At 45.5% G+C, this 19,318-nt stretch overlaps 2 protein-coding genes across 2 annotated transcripts in view; both read right to left on the reverse strand.

Moving 5' to 3' along the window:
- Window positions 1-490: 490 nt before the first annotated feature.
- On the reverse strand, window positions 491-2,936 carry LOC123838367 (intraflagellar transport protein 70B-like). Its single transcript, XM_054505888.2, has one exon. It carries the CDS (start codon window positions 2,702-2,704, stop codon window positions 710-712), a length of 1,995 nt encoding a protein of 664 aa, XP_054361863.2. The 5' UTR covers window positions 2,705-2,936; the 3' UTR covers window positions 491-709.
- Window positions 2,937-11,779: 8,843 nt separating this feature from the next.
- The window catches only part of PDE11A (phosphodiesterase 11A), a 397,322-nt gene continuing 389,783 nt past the window's right edge, over window positions 11,780-19,318 (reverse strand). The window contains exon 20 of the mRNA XM_064586747.1: window positions 11,780-12,777. Within this exon, the coding sequence (XP_064442817.1) occupies window positions 12,619-12,777 (159 nt within the window). The 3' untranslated portion in view covers window positions 11,780-12,618. The remainder of the gene's footprint in view (window positions 12,778-19,318) is intronic.

Genomic DNA, 19,318 nt, shown 5'->3' on the forward strand with positions numbered 1-19,318 from the left:
TCTTATTGGACAGCAAAGTCTATCCCGGGATGGCACAGTGGACGGGTCTTGATTGCTGATTGAAGAAAGGTCCAGCCACGGGCTAGCAATCATTTACATGGTGGTCACCAGAGGAATGCAAACATACCCACCCTAACAGTTCTTTGGTTTATGCCACATCCTTTCCTACAGCCTAAAATTAGGATATAAACTATGGAGGGTAACTGGCTTATGTAAAGATGTCACTCTAGCAAGTGTTGCTTGAGGGCAAAACCTGGTGACTTCTGGCAGAGAATACCAAAGTGAGCTACCTCATACTAAGTGCTCCTTACTCAATTAAATGGAAAGATTCCTCAAACAGAATATTTGTTATTATAATTTTAAATGGTCTAGGCTCAATATGTAGCATGTAAAGATGCCAAAGATAAATACAGATAGAGGACAAATATAAATAACAGAGCCATTCTGATAAATGCCATTATCAGACATAACTATATATTCCATCCTATAATCTCATAAATCAAAGCTTTTTATTATTATTATGTTATGTTAATCACCATACATTACATCATTATTTTTTGATGTAGTGTTCCATGATTCATTATTTGCGTATAACACCCAGTGCTCCATGCAGAACATGCCCTCTTTAATACCCATCACCAGGCTAACCCATCCTCCCACCCCCCTCCCCTCTAGAACCCTCAGTTTGTTTTTCAGAGTCCATAGTCTCTCATGGTTCGTCTCCCCCTCCATAAATCAAAGCTTTTAACTGTCTGGATTCATAGGTGACTGTATTCTTTCCAGTATGCATTCTTTCTTCTTCCAGGGGTTGTTCAGTAACGGCAGGTATGTTCCTGCCATAAAGTTCACATTGTTGTAGAAACTGGACACATTCTTGAATAACACTGTCAAGAAGCACAATCATGTGTTTTGACATGTTTTCTAATAAGGACAGGAAACATCTTTTGGCATAATACCAGGTATCAGCTCCCAGTTTCTTATGGTAAGGTTCCAGGCTTTTGATAACCCGAGAAATACCAAAGTCATAATTTCCTTTGGCACAATAGAGGGTCCCTATCACCAAATTCACAATGCAGAGGTGGTAGATTTTCTTATCTGGGTCATCATAGGACAGCTGCTCTTCCTCCTTTTCGATCTTTCTCATCAACTCCTCAGCTTCTTCATTCTGACTTGTCATAATGTATGAAACACACAGATTAGCCAGCACAATAGCACTGACGTTCAGGATGTTGTCATAATGCTTCTTGACTATGGGTTCATAGAAACCGATAGCTTCTTTGTATTTGTTTTCCTGCATGAACAGGACGTGAGCCACATTCAGCTTCCACACATCATGGTCATTACAGAATTCCACAGATTTGCGGAAGATCTTTTCCACCATTGGATAATTCTCCAGGTTCCAGTAGATCTTTGCCTGGGCCATCAACACGGGAATATACTTCTCCAGAGTGTCATCATACTCATTCACTGCCTTTTTGACAGCTTCATCGTCCCTATTGTGTCTTGCTTCCTGAACTTGTATGGTGAGTCTCCGGAGCTGTTCAGTCAGCATCCCTGCTAGCCCATCAAGCTTAACGAAAGCCTCCTCAGGGGCTGTCTGGCAAGTGATCATGGCATCCAGGAAGTCATAGAGATAGGGTGTGAGCAACCTGTAGGTCAAATGGGCATTCTCTGCCAGGACATCGGCTGCCAGGTCAAAATACTCATACTTACAGTAGAGCAACAGCAGGTTGCCAAAGGTCTCTGGGGGGAAGGGGTTCTGTTGGAGCAAAAATTGTAGCTTTTCAAACCCCTCCGTAGGCCTGGCGTCCATGTTCATGAGCGCCTGGTTGTGCAGGGTCACGGGGTCTAACTCTTCTTCTGCCCGAGGTGGCATGTCAGTGAGGGCTTCCTGGGCCGCCTCATAGTTTCTCAGTTGGTACTCGATGGCTGCCTTGAGGTTGAAGGCTTCCACCAGGGCAGTCTGGTGAAGGACTAAGGTGTTGCCAACGCTTCGAACATCAATGCCCTCCGTGGTCATGCCCACACCTAGCTCCGGGTGCTGGCGGATGCCACGCTCAATGATGTCGGCGATGTACTTGAGCGCCGGGGCATAGTGCCGGCGGCTGTAATAGGCCAAAGCCAGGTTGTAGGAAAGGTCAGGCCGGTAGCCCGAAGCCTGGAGGGCCGCCAAGAACTTGGAGCACGCGGCTTCATACTGGCCCTCCTTGTAGAGCAAACAACCCAGGTTGACCTGGCCGTCGGGCTCGTTCTCGCCCCCACCGTCCTCTCCCCCTTCCCCACTCAGCAGCTGCTCCACCAGGCTCTTGGCCCCTGGCAGGTCGCCCTCGCTGTACTTGATCGCGGCTTGCAGACGGAGGACCCGGCTGTGGTAGGCGGGGTTGTCCAGCAGGAGGAAGGCCACCCGGGTGGCCTCTGGGTAAAGGCAGGCCTTGTACAGGGCCTGGGCCTGGTACAGGCGGTACTGCTCCAGTTCGGGGTGCAGCTGGCCCAGCTGCTCATAGCACTCGGCGGCCAGCGCGAACTCCTGCAGGCGGTAGTAGCAGTAGCCCAGCAGCGACAGGCCGGCGCGGCTCCTCGGGCTCCGCTGGAGCTCGCCGCCCAGCAGCTGCACCGCCTCGGCGTAGCGGGAATCGCGGATGAGGCGGTACACGACGGCGGTGAACTCCCCATCCGGGATCTGCGCGCCGCTCAGCCCGGCCATAACCGCCGCGGTGGTGGTGCGCGCTGGTTACCACGGCAACAAGCCCGCCGGAAACGGAAGGCTGCCTGTCCTGAGATTACTTTGTAACGGAATAAGCCCGTTGCTATAAAAAGTAATCAGTGAAATTAGTCTTTCCATTATTAAATCTGTCCTCGAAGACTTTAGGCTGCTAAGGCCGTTAGTTACGCAAGACTGAACACAAGCTTCTAGGTAGCTCAGAGATGAAAACTCCACTTCCCGGCGTGCACCACTCTAGTCGCGGCGTAGCCGGAACGTGACCGCGCTGCATGCTGGGGCCCTAGTCTCGCGGGACCGACTCACAGGCATGGGGGGAGATGAGGTGTCAGTACTTTTTCCCACCCGTGTTTTATGGGGATTGCTGGCTGCCAGTTGTATCATTTCGGTGTCTCGCGTAGGGGAGCAAGGGTTATCGTCTGAAATCCCTTGCTTTTTAAGACTTTTTTAGTGTGCAGTGCATACAAACAGTGTAGGTTCGTGTTTTGTGCTTGTAAATTAGCGGGAAGGAAAAGGTGGATATCTCCTTGGAATTGCCCTGGAATTAGAGTAGGTTCTTTTTTTAAAGATTTTATTTATTTGACAGAGGGAGAGAGAGACAGCGAGAGAGGGAACACAAGCTACCCCGAGGGCATACTTTCTACGAAGGTAATATGGAGATACCAAAAGTCTTTATTTTTGTCGTTTTCACAGGTGACGGTAGGAAATGGTTTTGTATTATATGGTACTGTGAGACATTCAGTTTTAGATTCAAGTGTCTCCATCCCCTTATTTTTCATAAACAATTATTACAGAGCAGATGGCAGCGTTTAAACTTGGCTGCATCTCCTGCCCTGGTCCTCTGGCTTTCACTACAAAAAAGAAACCATTCTTCCTTGATCTGCCTAGATCTCCACTGGTCTTCTATCATTTGCATTGGCCTGTCTAGTCCCTAAGATAAACGGTGTCCAAATAAAAGCATGTCTTTGCTATATACTTAAAAGACTGCAGTGCAAGTCCTTAATCTTCCTCCTTTATAGTTTAGCTGCCCATGCAGCTTATCTATATGTAAATTTTAGACACAACCCCAACCATATTGTATTATTAGACCATTTATGTCCTTTTTTTTCCTGATCTTAATAACCACTCCATATTCTGTATATTGCAGGTAAAGAATCTGTGTACTGGAAAGGTTTAAGTTACTTGCTTAAGACCACACAGATAGGTAGCAGCTGTGCCACGATATCCAACATCTAGTTTCAGTAGAAAATAGTGACTGATAAGTAACTCATCATGTCTATCCTCTTTAGATGAGTTTGTAAGAGCCTAGTGTTTGGGGCCAAGTTGTAGAATGGAAGGTTAGTGTCGTTTTCGTCCATTCAACCAACCAACCGATTGACCTGGTGTGGCAGTAGAAATTTGAACTTCCAGATCGGAATGGCAGCTGTGAGCAGATATTAGGAATTAATTAGTGGGTGGGGTGGTATAGCTTCTAGTCAGTCACTGGTGTATCTAGGAGGAGCCTTCTCCAGGTGTGTGATTGTTCATATCAAGAAACAACTGACTTTATGTACTCATTCAGTCTTCTCTCTTGCTGAGAAATTGGCAGAGCTGTGAAGTTCTGAGTGGGACCAGAAAAGGAACTTGCTACTGCATGAATACCAATAGAGGAACAAACTACATATATTTCAGAGGGTTGAGTGGGGGCTCTCACACACCTGAGATACCCCGAGAAGACAGGCAATGAAGACTCCTATAACTCTCCTCAGACACTTCTTTCAACCCAACCTCTGGGTGCACCCTTTTAGGGCCTTCAACTCAGCAGGTATGTGGTTTGACAGAGGCTGATTAGTGCTGCCCAATAATTGAGGCGTGGGTGTGGGAGGATCTTCACCTTTATGGCTGCCTGACAACATTTGTCCCTTGGAAACTCAGGCACAGTATTTTAAAATCCTTATGTATGAACTGTTACTTTGGGTAAGTTACTGTTAAATCAAGGTAAGACAACAGAACATAGAAATGGGAAACTACCTTTTTATCTTTGGTCTGTCAGTCTTTTTTTCAGAATTGGATTTGTATCATGAAAGCATTCATCTTCAAATGGCTTCTTGGAAATGGATGAAAAATAGAAGGACTATCTGCTCTCCCCCAAATTTCCCTGATCCCTTCAGGAGTCAGTTGGGGGCCCCTCTGTGTTGGTGCCTGTCTGTGGGCATGGCAGCTGACGGGGGCAGGAGGGAGGCTGCTCTGTGTCTTTCCCCTTGTTTCATGTGCTACTGTTCCTGAGGCCTGGCTTGAGAAAAGCAGGACATTCGGTTTAGACAGATGGAGGGCAGGGTCATTTTCAAAATGAAATGAGTGCACAAATCACACTGTGAAATTGGCATGACCATCACTGCTGGCGTGAACACTGACTTTTATTTAGTCTCTGATAGGCAGTTGGGGAATAGATTAGCGTTTTTGGGGGGGAGGGTGAAAGAAGGCCCTTTAATTAATGATAGAAATTCTGGAAAGCAATTAATGGGATGGAATATTATAGAATGTCATAAAGGCTCATTTTGTTTCCAACAGAATCTTGAAAACTGGAGCATGTATCAAAAAGTAAATGTATCGTACCTTTCCTAGCAATAAGAAAGCACTTGGTGGTTGCAGTAAAATGATTTAGTGCCTTATTGAAAGAAACGAGGCTTTGAGAAAACGGTGTTGGGTTCGATGGATTTTGCTGCATGAGGGAGGCATGTTTACCACGTAGAAGAGTTCCATTCAGGCAAAATGTGTAGGAGCTAAAAGCATGAGTTTTGGTTCTTCATATGCTTATGTTTCTGCTTGCTAAACCGTGAGATGATCAAATCCTATTCTATTTGTATGTGTAATCTATTGGGCGTTATCTTGTAAAACAGTTGGAAGGTATGATTTCTTATTTATCCCTCAAAAGGAATCCTTTCCTATTGGTAAATAGGTCATTTCTGAACATCTCAACTACCACAGCCGTGGGCAGACATCTTCCTTGATAACGGAAGACCTTCTGCAAAACCATTTGCCAGTTGTTCTTTCTTTTTCCCTCTCATTGGCAGGCCATTTTCTTCAGGATGGCCAGTTTCAGGGGCTCAGTTACCTTGCTTCCTCTCAACAATAAACAGGGAAAAAGAATAAATTAGTGCCAGTTGGTAATGGAATTGGCTTTTAGGAGCATCTGTTCAATCTTTTAACACTTTTGGAAAGGTTGTATACCAGATCAACACTTGGGGACATTTATGCTCAGATAGTAAGCCATTTAACCTCATTATGAACTCTCCTTTTGCTGGTAGTTTCAGGTTTATTAATATTTTAATTAGATTTCCTTCTTGGATATACCTTGGGTTGTTTTTTTTTTATCAAGTTGCTTATATTTGGGTGCTCACAGTATTATTATCTAAATTAACTTACAGGGGGAGCACAATAGCATTATAGTTCGTAAATGGAATTAGTAGAGAAGGCACAACTGTGGATACTGGCATTTAAAGAAAGCAGTCAACCGGGGCGCCTGGGTGGCTCAGTCGGTTGAGCGTCTGCCTTCGGCTCGGGTCATGGTCCCAGGGTCCTGGGATCGAGCCCCGTGTCGGGCTCCCTGCTCAGCGGGAAGCCTGCTTCTCCCTCTCCCACTCCCCCTGCTTGTGTTCCTGCTCTTGCTATCTGTCAAATAAATAAATAAAATCTTTAAAAAAAAATAAAAATAAAGAAAGCAGTCAACCATCCAAACAAAGAGTTACTCTAAACTTCGTGTTTATGCAGTACTTTCTGTACCAGGACCAGGTCCTGCTTTGCCTAACTCCCCTCATTAATCCTCACAGCCCTTCCGTGAATTAGGCGACTCTTACCGTTGGCCCCAGTGGAAAATCATGGGCAGCAAAACAGAAAGAAGCCTGTGTGGTGGCTGCAGCCAGCACATGGGGACTGGCGATTGCTCCGGCTGGCCGGTAGGGGCCGCCCTGCACCTCTTCCCTCGCTTCCCCTGGGCACCGCCTCTCCAGTCGTTTGAATTGGCTTTGGATCGTTTGCTGCAGTTTGTTCTAATAGAACAGGCACAATGGTGGAAGAATTTTAAAGTTTAAGCACCGAAGCCGTTGTGTAATTGTACGGCGTCAGTGTGGCTGGCAGCCTTGCATTGATGTGATCCCCCTGTGTAATTGCCCATGCAAATTCGAGCAATCTGTAACGGACGCGGGAGCCCGCGTTCCGCCGCGGCTTCTCCCTCCAGAAAATCTTCAATAATTCGAGGAACCTTTTGTCATCTTTAAAATGCTCCACGGACAGGACGGTCTCAGGATCCCTCTCAGATGGGCAAACATCACAGATCAAGACAAGGTTAATGGGCTAAATTGACAGTCTAAATTGTCGTTATTCGGATGCATGCTTGCCTCTTTCAGCCTTTAGATCACCATTCTCAAGAGAGAGAAAGATTATTCCAGAGGCTTCTTAAACCTTAAGCATTTTATTAAAAACAAAGATATTTAGGTCTCTTAAAGCAGACTGTTTCAAGCTCATGAATTGGCTGCTTGGGAAATGGCCACGCGATCTGCAAGGTAGTATTCTTACAATGAAACATCAGCCTGGCAGATCTGCACAAAGAGAGTGACTTCAAACAACTCAGCTGAAGAGAATTTCCCTTCTTTTGTGTAGAACAATAATAATTAGGAAGCAGATCCGGGGGGATCCTTTTTAGATTATTGTATATCAAAATAAAGCGGCAAAAGCAGTTTTCCCCCACGGGAATGAGACTCTTATTTCCATAGTATGCCGTTTCTTTCTTTCTCTCTCTCCCTACCCTTCCTTCCTCCCTCCTTCTCCCTCCCTCCCTCCCTCTTCCTTCCTTCCTTCCCTTTTTCTTTCTTTCTCTTCTTTCTTAATTCGTCTAAAGATGATTTGATCTAAATCTATAGAAAAATTGAGATTCTGATACACACATATATACACACAAAGTGAACACAAAGATAGATGATAGCTGCAAATAGCACATTTTGGTCTCAGCGAATACTTCATTTACTTAATAAACGTACTTCTTTCTGTGCCAGTGTATACATTCGACAACATTGGTATAGATATGCCGCACGATAAACAGCTGATCTTTAGCCCTGTTGAGAGATGTGCCAAATATGCAAGAACATACAAAATTAAATTAGGGAAGATGTAACCCCAAATTGCTAGTTGGGGAAAAGTAGTAACACGAACAATGTGAGCAGGACACCAGGCATTGCTGAACCGTGTGCTGCTCGTGACAGTCCCTGGACACGCTTCATTTTGTTTCTGCCATCTCTGTCTTGGAGTCTGTGACTGCTCACTTAGGCAACTCTGGCCTTCTTGTAGCCAAGACTCAGCCTTTACGTTTCCTGCTGCATTTGAGTTTGGGGAATGCTTGACAGCAAGCGGCAGAACAACTGTTTCAGAGGCTGTTAGGCTGAAGCAGATAATGAAACCTCCCTGCGCTGGTGTGGCCAGAGTTTTTAGGGGCCCAAATTAGGTTTTGTTCTTGTTCTGCTTAATGAATCTTCTTTGAGGTTTTTTTTTTTTCCAGCCCAGACATTTTTCTTTAGATTTAAATCTCCCCCAATATGTTTAGATTTCTGTCCTGCTTGAAGGGAGTTGTTTCACACTATTTCTAGGGACGAGACTATATTTTATCTTTCGGCAATTCATTAAGAGTCAGCAGGAGACATGGATTTTAAAATAATTGTACCGCAAAGTAAATTGAGCAGACTCTGTTTAATGACCTAAGGTAAGGGGATAAAGTATGATAAATCTTGATACGTGAAAAAAATCATCTGAATTCCTGTAGTGTTAACATTAGATAATATTGTTATTACACTAACAAAATGTTAAAGATTATTTCTAACCCAACGCAATGTGTATGCAAATATAAAATACCTGGAAGTGTATAGACATCTCAGATCTTAGAAATAAAAAACACATGCAATTTTAATTTCATCTGACTCACTTTATAAATTGACTTCTAAATTAAAGTGACTGCCATTTATGGGACATCTAGATATGAGATAATCTAAAATTGTCCTCTACGAAGTAAAAGGGTATATTTAAAAAAAAAATGTACTGATGACCATATCTTTCATGATCACTAGAGGCAGGCTCAGATGTATCTGTGGTAAGGATGTTTTATATCTATCCGTGTATGTAACTTTTTATTTTGTCTTTAGAGAGAAGGTGACCTCTGTAGGTGTGCTCCTCTTTTATTTGAGAAGAGTAAATAAGACCTTTATGTGGAAATCATTTTAAAAATTAAATACAGCTTGGTCCTGTGGTACAGAAATGAACTTAATAAGAGCCAGCGCTTTTATTTTGCAGGTGGAAAACCCAAGACCTGGAGAGTCCCAAGAGAACAGGTCCAGCTGGTGGCCAAGGGGACGGGGAGCCCCCATTGGCTGTGCATTGCCTGGTGCCCTTTATAGTTTGCACGCTGTCCCTCCTGGCCAGGATCGCAAGCTACATCATAGGTTGTGCATGTATTATGTACATTTTGACTAACAAGAAAATAAATAGCGTGTCTGAAAAAAATACATCACGCGGAGAAAGTAGGATGAAGTCATTACAACAATTAATGGCCAAGAGACTGGAGGAAGCAAACATCGTCTGGTCAGGTGAAGGTTTTATAAGAAGGCTCACATTTCAATTGCCTTCCTCCAGTAGGAAATAAACATTAATAATAAGGACTGAGGGCGCTGGGTGGCCCAGTTGTTAAGCGTCTGCCTTCAGCTCAGGTCATGATCCCAAGGTCCTGGGATCGAGCCCCACATCGGGCTCCCTCCTCAAGGGGAAGCCTGCTTCTCCCTCTCCCACTCCCGCTGCTTGTGTTCCTGCTCTCGCTATCTCTGTCTCTGTGAAATAAATAAAATCTTTAAAAAAAAAAGACTGAGAAAATTTCTGTGTATTGTAGAAAAGCAGAGTACATAGATAACCACACATCCCTCACAGGCTTGGAAAATTATGCATTATTTAGAAAAGGGATTAAAAATGTCTCCAACTTGCAAGTGTTCAACCTCTCACCCCCCCGGGGTTGCACAGGGAGGGCGCTGCTGTCCTTTCCACTGCTTCACGGTCTCTGAGGAACAGACCCATGGCATTAGTCAGCAGTTTCTGAATTTTGACCCACAATAGGAAAGATACCTCAAGACAGGAGAAATAGATGGAGGCAATTACACACAGCTACTTGATTGATGGTTGACATTGTCAGGGCTCCAGTGTACGGCAGATTGTGATGGTGTTGAACTCCCCTTGCTACCAGTGGATGTTGCTATTGGCAACCGTGCAGTGAAGCCAATAAAAAGGCAAGAAAATGAGACGAAAGCTCAACCTTAGTGGAAGCCGTAGGGTTTGTGCTATAAATTATGTTCCCCTTAGCAATATGTAGCATCAACGTTCAGGGCGGCTACAGTACCCGTAGCTGCCTGCAGTCTCCGTCGGACCCTGGGTCTAGTTTTATCATAAAGCACATGCTTTAAAATTTTGCTCTAGATAGACTGGCATCCGTCTGCCGGGGCTATTTATTTATTTATTGTTGGGGAGGATAACAGATGTGGGTTCATCTCTGCCTCACACGGACTGATTTTCAATTCCCATTTGTGATATAAACATGATGCGACGCAATAGCTAGAAACACCTGCAGTGCTTCTGAGCTTGCAGACGCTGACCAGCGTCTGTCCCCAACTCCACCCCCGCTTTGTTCCTCACCTGAAGGAGGCGAGACAGCGCGGCAGAAGCTATTTTCCTTTATAGCAGAGCGATTCAGAAAACTGGCTTAATAAAATCCATAAATCTGAACAACCTCCTCTTACCTGTTCTGCGGAGGCAATTTTCCCTGCACTCATTTTCTCGCCCAGTTCCTCCAGCCTTCCCTGCAGAGGCAGTTGTGAAGGCGAGCTAGGAACCTTATTGTTCAGGCTCCCACTCCTTCTCTCTTTGGCCAAACCCCCCTCAAGTGTGTCTCTCTTTTCTAAGCAATTGATGACAGGATTCTGCGTCCTCATTTTGGGGGGTTAGAGGCACCATTTTTCTTTGGATTGTTTACTTTGCCTTTGGCAGTCCTCTTACCAGCTGCCTCAGCATCTTTTCTTTTTTGGGTGTCTTTTGCTTCTCGTCCTCATCTTCCTCGTTTCTCCCCCCCGCCCCTCCGCTTGCCTGGTTTATAATTCTCTGTCACTTTATTTCTTGCCATAAAGAATCTTATGTCTTCCCTCCTGATACCCGCTCTTCCCTCACTCCTGTTTTGGTACCTTCATTTACCCATTCTTTAAACATTTCCGGAATGTCTACTGTGTGTATCTGGAGGAACAGTGCTCTTTGTGGAACGTAGTCCTTATTTCTTTAATATTTGAGGAGTCAAGTTAATAACTGGTATTGACCAGTAAAAACAAGAACAAAAATGGTGAACTTGGGATTATCCAGAGCTGGAATGGACTTCAAGGTTCATCTAGTCCAGGAATCTTCCAACTCCTCAGAGCTCCTTTATGGACCGCCACGTATGTAATCAAAGAGAGGAGAATTTACAGGGTTCTGGATTCCCCAACCTGGCTTCAAGCAGAAAATTTCAGTTTTGAGGCGTTTTATATCTTGGGAATTCCGCATAAGACTTATTTGCACAAAGAGTTCTAAGGTTAAAATATGTTTGAAAATCTTTTCCTAATGTAATCTCATTCAACAGATGTGGAAACAGGCTGGGAGAAGTTAGGTGACTTGTCCACAGTCACCTGATCAAGCGTGCCAAGGGCAGGAAGTCTAGCTTCTAGTCCAGTGTTCTTTGGACAAATCAAACCACATCCTCAATCTCTCAGGTAAAATGGGGAGCAAAGTAGTTTTGTAGTCATTCCATCAATTTAATATCGTTTATTCTAATTATAAACCTAGTTTCCTAGAGAATATTTGTCCTCTGGCCAGACTGTTATTTCTTCACTTTTCAAGCATTATTTCTTACACTTAAGGAAAAATAAAAATCTGGGGACCACTGCATTTGGCTTTAGGTTGGTTTTGGTCGGAACCTTCAATGGTTTACAAAAACTTATCCCTAAAAGAACTCAAGGTAGTCAGTGATCGTTCTCCATGGTTCTGCTGTGTCTGTAAAATGTCCCTGCTGTTGGGAATAGTTCCTAAGTATTCATGTGTCACCTGTGGTAAATCCAGCTATGGACTTCCTTTCATCCCTCCTTTAATTAAAGTCTCTTAACCCATTCCTCCTGGGAGAAGACTTGGTCTACAAGGAAGGTTGAATTTTAAAAAACTGAAAAAGGGGACCGCAATCCCCATGGAGTGTTATGAATGTTGTATAAACACCAGTCACACAAACACATCTGCTGTCTCCCTACTATGGGCCTTTTAGGGAAAAACTAGACATGATTGGTATTTGTAAGGATACTGTAGTTTCTCTCTTAGGGAGGCAATTCTAAAGGCTCTGATCCATCATTAAGAAGCTTTAGGATAAAAATAAGATACCTCTACAGAATACAAAGTGGGATTCTTGGGACAATGTGGCACGAAAGAGCGCTGAGAGGATGCAAAGGCAGGCGTTGCGTGGCCTGTAACAAATCAAGGGCGAGATCGGAAGTGAAGCAGCGCTAAAGGCGTCCTCACTGCTCTCGGCTCCCTGGGCCGGGAAGGAGCAGGGCCGGCTGTCCTCAGGCGCCGGCTCGTCTGCCCAGCGCCCCGGCTCAGCCTCAGGCTCTGGGTGCTCGGCGGCCGGCCGCCTGTTGCTCCGTCCGTCCCTCCGGGCCGCGCTCTCCTCTGCTGACCCCACTTGAAGGGGAAAGCCCAGGCGTGCTTCCCCGCGCCAACTGAGACTCCGTCTGCCTGAGCGAAAAAGGGCAAAGGGATGCCGCGGACTGGACCGAGGCCGGCCCTTCAGGACACGGTCATTCTGCGGCGGCCGCGAAGCCGGACGGTTAGTTTCTGTCTGCCCCGGCGGCCGGCAAGAGGCTGGCGGAGGAGGGGGAGGCGGCCGACGCCAGCAGCCTTTTCTGGTGCAGCTCTTCCCACTTACTTCTGTTAGCCGCCACGGAATCCAGCATCGGCTTCAGTTTCACATTGACCTTCACCAACGCCTGAAGTAAAACAAAGAAACAGGTGGAGGAGAGGAACCCGAGTCACTGACACGATTTTCCAGCTTTCACTGGTGAGGACAGTGGAAACTGGCTGCAAGAAATGAAAAGTGATAATTATTTTGGTAAACACGAACTATTTACAAGAAGCAAATATGCATGTAACGCCATTGTGTTACATTAATAGAACCCGTAGGGAAAATGGAAAAATAAGACGGGGGTGGGGTGGGGGGGCTATGTACTACTAGGGTGCCAGCCAGTTAGATTATGATCCTGTTTTTAATCCACAGCAGACAAGACAGGACACAAAATATCCAGCTCACACATGACTACTAATATGTATATTGTCGCCTGCCATGGAGACTTCCAGATCTCAGTAGACCATGAACTTCAGTTTTGACCAAGATACACCTTCCATTTGCTCCACCACAGATGGTGCTGGGTGGACTCACCCGATAAGAAAGGCCAGGTAACATCCTGAAAGAAGAGAAGGTGCTCATTTTTCCCACGAAGGATCTGGGAGCTGTGCTACATGTACAGATGTGGATGTGAACACGAACAGAGATGGACGCGAGAGAAGGGAGACAGGAGTGGGGAAGAGAGGGCCAGGGTGCCTCAGAGGGCAGGATGGAAGAGGACATGCAGGCTGAGGCTGGAGGCCAACCCAGGATTCAGGGTCCTACTTGCAGGAGACTCTCCTAAATATTTTCTCCTTTACTTAATTTTGAAATTTATTTATTTATTTATTTATTTATTTATTTATTTATTTATTTATTTATTTGACAGAGAGAGACACAATGAGAGAGGGAACACAAGCAGGGGGAGTGGGAGAGGGAGAAGCAGGCTTCCCGCTGAGCAGGGAGCCCGATGCAGGGCTCGATTCCAGGACCCCAAGATCATGACCTGAGACAAAGGCAGACGCTTAAGGACTGAGCCACCCAGGCGCCCTACTTAATTTTGTTATTAAAAAAAAAGAGTCCCCTACTCCTTAATGGTATAAACTTCTAGCTTTACAAAACTTGGATGGCCTCTATCATGGAACAAAGCAATGAATAAAACAAGGACGGTGGAGGTGTGGGGGTGTTAGTCTATGGAAAGATAGTATTCCCGCCCAATGCTTAGGGTCTGCGTGTTGTGGCCACAGATGATCCCCCCAACCCCCTGCTCCATGTAGACACCTTGCAGGTGTGTCCCCTTCATCCCAAGGGGAACAAAGCCACTGCAATGTTAGCATACCTCTGGAGCAGCCTTCTCCAAGCAGGACGTGTGGTTAGGGGGAGGTTCATAGCAAAGCCTCCCAAAGGAGGAAAGAATAGCCCTTCACGTAGAGGGTGTCCTTCCCTAACATGACTGCAAATCACCAGTTAGATCTGACCTATCCCCTCAAATAGCCCTCACTGCAGGACATGAGTTAAATGCAACTGGGTGTTAGTTAAGTGGCTGTTGAAAAGCCCAGAAGTAACGAGGGATCCGACTGGGCTGTGAGCCCTTCAACCTGGCTGAAGTGGGGTCCCTTCACACGGACATCTTTTAAATGGAGCATATTCTCTCTCTTAAAAGCGGTCTTTATCACACCAACCAACATTCAATTCTAAATCAGATTTATTAACCATTCCATACGAAAATAAAACATAGCAACATAATAACTCAGGTAGTGATCAAAATCCCCTTTATTTTCATGAGAAAAATGCAGGTTACTGCTTTCTGCTCAATGCACAGTGTTTTTATTTGGACAATAGTGTGGGGTAGCAACGAATGCCATGGTTTTATTTAGTATAGTTTGGCACTGGTCCTCTTCACTCTGATCAAGCCTTTTAATTAAACTGACTACTATAATTCCTATGGAAATTAGTGTTTATGTTATTTTCCTGCTACAAAAGCATTTCTCTAGAAGTTTTTTTTTTTTTTTAATCCCAGGAGCACAAATTGGAATTTTTTTCTGCCTGAAATGTAATTAAAAACTCATTTGATTACTATATTTCTGGCTCTGTTCTACTTATTAAATTCCTGTAATCAGTTTTCTTTTATGAAGCTGCTGGGAAATGATCTCAAAAGCAACACATTTTTCTCTTCCTTGGCAGGTTCCCGAGCATTTACTAAATTACATTCATAGCACCTGCCCATGATTCGAATTACTCCACCAATTTATTCCTTAAACCATTTAAGTTTATTTGGCTTAGCCCCAAACAGAGATTTCTTTCCCTTATCTAGCTCTTTGTTGTCTCTCTTGCTACCTTTGTGGTGAATACAAAAAAAAAAAAAAAAAAAAACTTTTCCGGGGTGGGGGGAGCAGTACATATTTCTCAGGATTCCTTCTCTTTGTTTCATAGTCTCTTTAATAAACATGGAATTGCCATATTAGAATATCGTTTTCCCCTGGCAGGTGCAGGTCTAGGCAAAGGTAGCAAAATATCCCATCTTGCGCCATCAGTAAGAGAATTGCTCCTACTATTTAGAAAATACGGATATTCCTAAAAACTTCTCATCAGTGAGGGACACCTGATGAATTCTGTGCAAATGCTACTTGTTTGCAAGTCCTGTCTGACTTGCTCTTCACGTTGCAAAAGAGAGAGGGCACAAATATCACCCGTGTAGTCACTCTCCATATGTATGCAAAGGGACTCTAAAGGTGGTGTATGTGGTGCCATCAGCCATGGGATGCTGAATCTCCTCTGTGGCAACCCTGCAGTGGGACCCTCAATGTTTACACGTGTCCAGAGGCAGTGAACGCACTACCTCCCAGGTGGTTCTGATTTTAGAATGTTCCGTATATTGAACAGCAATCTATATCCTTGTAACTTCTACCTAATGGTTCTTTAAGCCGGAATCTACTTGAGCCCCGTAGGGCTGATGACTCATGTGCTGCCTCAAGTGTAGGTCAGGGTCGAGACGGACCTAATACCCCAACTTAGGACGTGCTGCTTACCATCCCTTGCGGCAACTGTCTGGCCCCCACGCTTGCGCCAGCTCCACCTGGCCCACCGCAGACAGTGCCTTGGATCCTTGCCTGCTCCGGGACACAGCCCTGGGCATCCAGCCATCCAAGTGGCTGTGGGACCCCACTTCCTCCCGATTCCATTCACTCTGTTGTTGAGTCCCCTTGGGACCAGCAGCTGTGGTTTATTCCACATTTTATTTATGTTTTGAGTAAGTAATACATTCCCACAGTCCAATGGATATAAAGGGTAAAAAGGTACAATGTACAATCTGCCTTCACCCCTGCCTCAGACAGAGTTTCTTTCCCTAGAGGCAGCCAAAGTTATCAATTTCTTGGGTATCCTTCAAGAAATCTTTTATGCATATGTAAGCACATATAAAAATACATATACACATATATACATATGCATATAACGTCTATATGTATACATATAATACATATGTGTGTATAATTAAGTTGATTCTCCTACCATTTTGGGTGTTTCTTTCAGAGATGGAGTGAGATCAAAACTTTGTGGAACAACATTATTATGATGCTTGAGTGAGCCCAAATGTACTGTGTAGAAATTAACACTTGGAGTATATAGAGAGGAGAGGGACCACATTCTAATTTTCTATCGCTATGACACTGAGAGTTTCTTCTGCAGAGCTTAATCTGCTGTGAATCCCATCTACTGTCATTTTCCTCTGAAAAATTATAGTTTTCATTTCTAGGAGTTTGATTTGGGTGTTTTTTTTATATCTTCCATGACTCTCTTTATCATGCTTGATCTTTTCTCTACCCTTATGAACATATAAAACATAATAAATGTCTTAATGTCCTTCTCTATCAATTCTATGATCTGTATCATTTCTGAGTCTGTATTGATTGATTTTTTTCTCATTATTATGGGCCAGGTTTTCTTGCTTCTTGGCATGCCTGGTAATTCTTGACTGGATATCAGCCATTGTGAATTTTATGCTGTTGCGTGCTGGATTTTTATTTAATCCATTTGTTTCTGCATTTCTTTAAACATCTTTCAGTTTTGTTCTGGAATGCGGTTAGGTGACTTGGAAATAATGTGGTCCTTTTGAGGCTTGCTTTTAAGCCTCGCTAGGTGGGTCCAGAGCAGCCTTTAGTCTAGGGTTGATATGGGTCCGCTACCGAGACAATCATCTTCTGAGAACTGTAGCCGGAACCTCAAACCTTTCAAGGGTTTTCTCTCATGCTCTGGCTGGTGGGAGCCTGGGCTGTTCCCCAGCCTGTGTGAGCTCTGAGCATTGTTCTACTTGTTCCTTTTCGCTGTTTTTTCCCTCAGCCTTAGCAGCTTCCCCACACGCATGTGGTGAACAGCGCTGAAGATCGCTCTGCAGGTCTGTGGAGCGCTCGCGCTCTCTCTCTCTCTCTCTCTCTCTCTCTCTCTCTCGTCTCGTAGCTGTCTCCTCCCTGGTCCTCTTGCCTGGGAACTCCAACCTCCTTGGCCTCCCCAGACTCCGGGCTCTGCCTCGTCAGCTCAGTGAGACCGGGTTTCCCTCCGTGTGCGGCGGCCGGAAGCAGCTCCGGCGCGGGGAGCGGGCAGCGGGCAGCCGGGAGCCGGGAGCGGGGAGCGGGGACAACTGCAGGGCTCACTTCGCCTGCTCCCCTCTCTCGGGAACCACTGTGTTGGGCGACATGCTGCCCGTGTCCTCTGTCAACTCTCGTTTCACGCTCCTTCCCGGTCGCTGTGTCCCGGCCAGCGCTGAAGTCCCTTGCCAGCGGTTCCAAGCGGCTCCGTTTGGGGGACTACGCCGGGAGCCGCGACGGGAGTGGGAACAGGGCCTCTCAGCTTCGCGGCGCTAGCAGCTCCCGCAGCGGCCCTGGGGAACAAGGACCCGCGCGCCGAGGCAGCAGGGAGGCGCAAGGCTAGGCCCGCGGCCAGTGGCTGAGAGCGGGGTCAGGGCGTTCTGACCTGCCGCAGAAAGCTGCTGTAAAAACAACCCCAGGACGACCCTCTTGGGAAGTGAACATCCTGTTCTCTCTTACTACCATGATTCCCGAGACCACGTTCTGTTTTGTTCTGTTACCCGTTCGCCGAGCTGCTAGGAGTCGGATTCTGGCCCTGCTTTCCCTCCGCCGGCATGATCCACACCTGCTTCTCGTGGCCCGGCGCGTACTTGCTAGCAGGCCGCAGTCACTTCTTAGAACTCAGCCGCTCCACAGGCCGGGCACATGGGGGACAAGGGAATCAACCAAGAGAAAGCCACGTTCTCAGAAAAAGTCATTACTCCTCTACTCTGTTGTTGGAAGGGGGCCTAAAGGAGCACGAGCAAATTAAAACCACGTTTGTCTTTGCACTTGAAAATGTCCAACTATGTCATTAAGGTCTTTTCAAAACTTTGAGGGAGTTATCTGAGCTGGCTATTCATTTATTTTTTTAAAAGGCCAAAGAGAGAAGATGGTTTTCACTTCCTATGGTTGAATTATGTAATTCCAGAGTGCTGGCAATAAGATTTAGCATTTTCTGGCTTCCTTCATCCCCACCTTACCCAAGAGAAATATTCAGAACCTAAGAGGTACAATACATGGTAGAAAACAACGAATTTAAAGTATTTCTTTGGGGTGCCTGGGTGGCTCACATGGTTAAGCGTCTGCCCTTGGCTTGGGTCATGATCCCAGGGTCTTGGGATCGAGCCCCGCATCCGGGCTCCCTGCTCAGTGGGGAGTCTGCTTCTCCCTCTCCCTCTGCCCCTCCCCCTGCTTGTGTTCCCTCTCTCAAACAAATACATAAATTTTTTTAAAAAATTTAAAAAGTATTTCTTTAATATCAATTTTTTGATAAAATATAAAATTAGACTTGGAGCCCGTCTCAGCTGTTTGAGGCAATATCCCTGTTATGAAGATATGATCACTTTTACTACCATGATTATTTACTTTCTGAGTGAAAATGTCAAAAAGCCTATTTGAGAGTTGGTATCTTGAAATGGAAAATCACTGATGATATGACCAGCTGCTGTCATCTCTGCTCAGACCTTCAACAGGAGGGGCAGGAGAGCATGCGTGGTGGCAGGCCCTGAGATTCTCTTGGATTCATGTGACTGGCCAGAGCATCTCTGAGGAACAAAGAAGGCTTCTCCTGAAGGTATGTGCCTTCAGAAAGAAGGGGCCAATTGTGGGAGCAAATCCAAACGTCTAAATTGTCCAACTGCTATATTTCTTGATTCCCAGAGGTTAAGATTATTCATGATTCAAGCTAACATAGTCCTGAATTTTCCATGCCACGTGGCAGTGGTGCAGTTGGCTAAGGATCACGGTTGGCTTGCCAGCCTTCCACTCTTCTGTCACATTGGCAAGGCCACAGACAGTGAACTGCTTGTCCAGAACTGAATTCGTCACCTTCTTCCCAACTTTCTTCTTCAGTTTACTCTCTCGGGGAACTGAGCATTATCACCTCCACCCAACTGCTCAGCCCAGAAATCTTTGAGCCATCCGTGACATCTCCCTCCCCCCCCCACAAACTTATCACCAGGTCCTGTCAATCCTGCTTCCAAAGTGTCTTTTCGTGTCAGTCTCTTGCCATGTCTCCAACCCTGGTTTAAAAGACCATCATCTTCTCAACTGCTCTAACCTGCTCCTCTCCTACCGGGATGC

Source organism: Mirounga angustirostris, unplaced genomic scaffold (assembly GCF_029215605.1).
Source record: "Mirounga angustirostris isolate CCGP_5_RB_7025 unplaced genomic scaffold, mMirAng1.0.hap1 SCAF_3, whole genome shotgun sequence".
Taxonomy (NCBI): domain Eukaryota; kingdom Metazoa; phylum Chordata; class Mammalia; order Carnivora; family Phocidae; genus Mirounga; species Mirounga angustirostris.

Coding starts and splice junctions, on each gene's coding strand:
- LOC123838367 (XM_054505888.2), bottom strand. CDS start 2,704: ATGGCCGGGCTGAGCGGCGCGCAGATCCCGGATGGGGAGTTCACCGCC.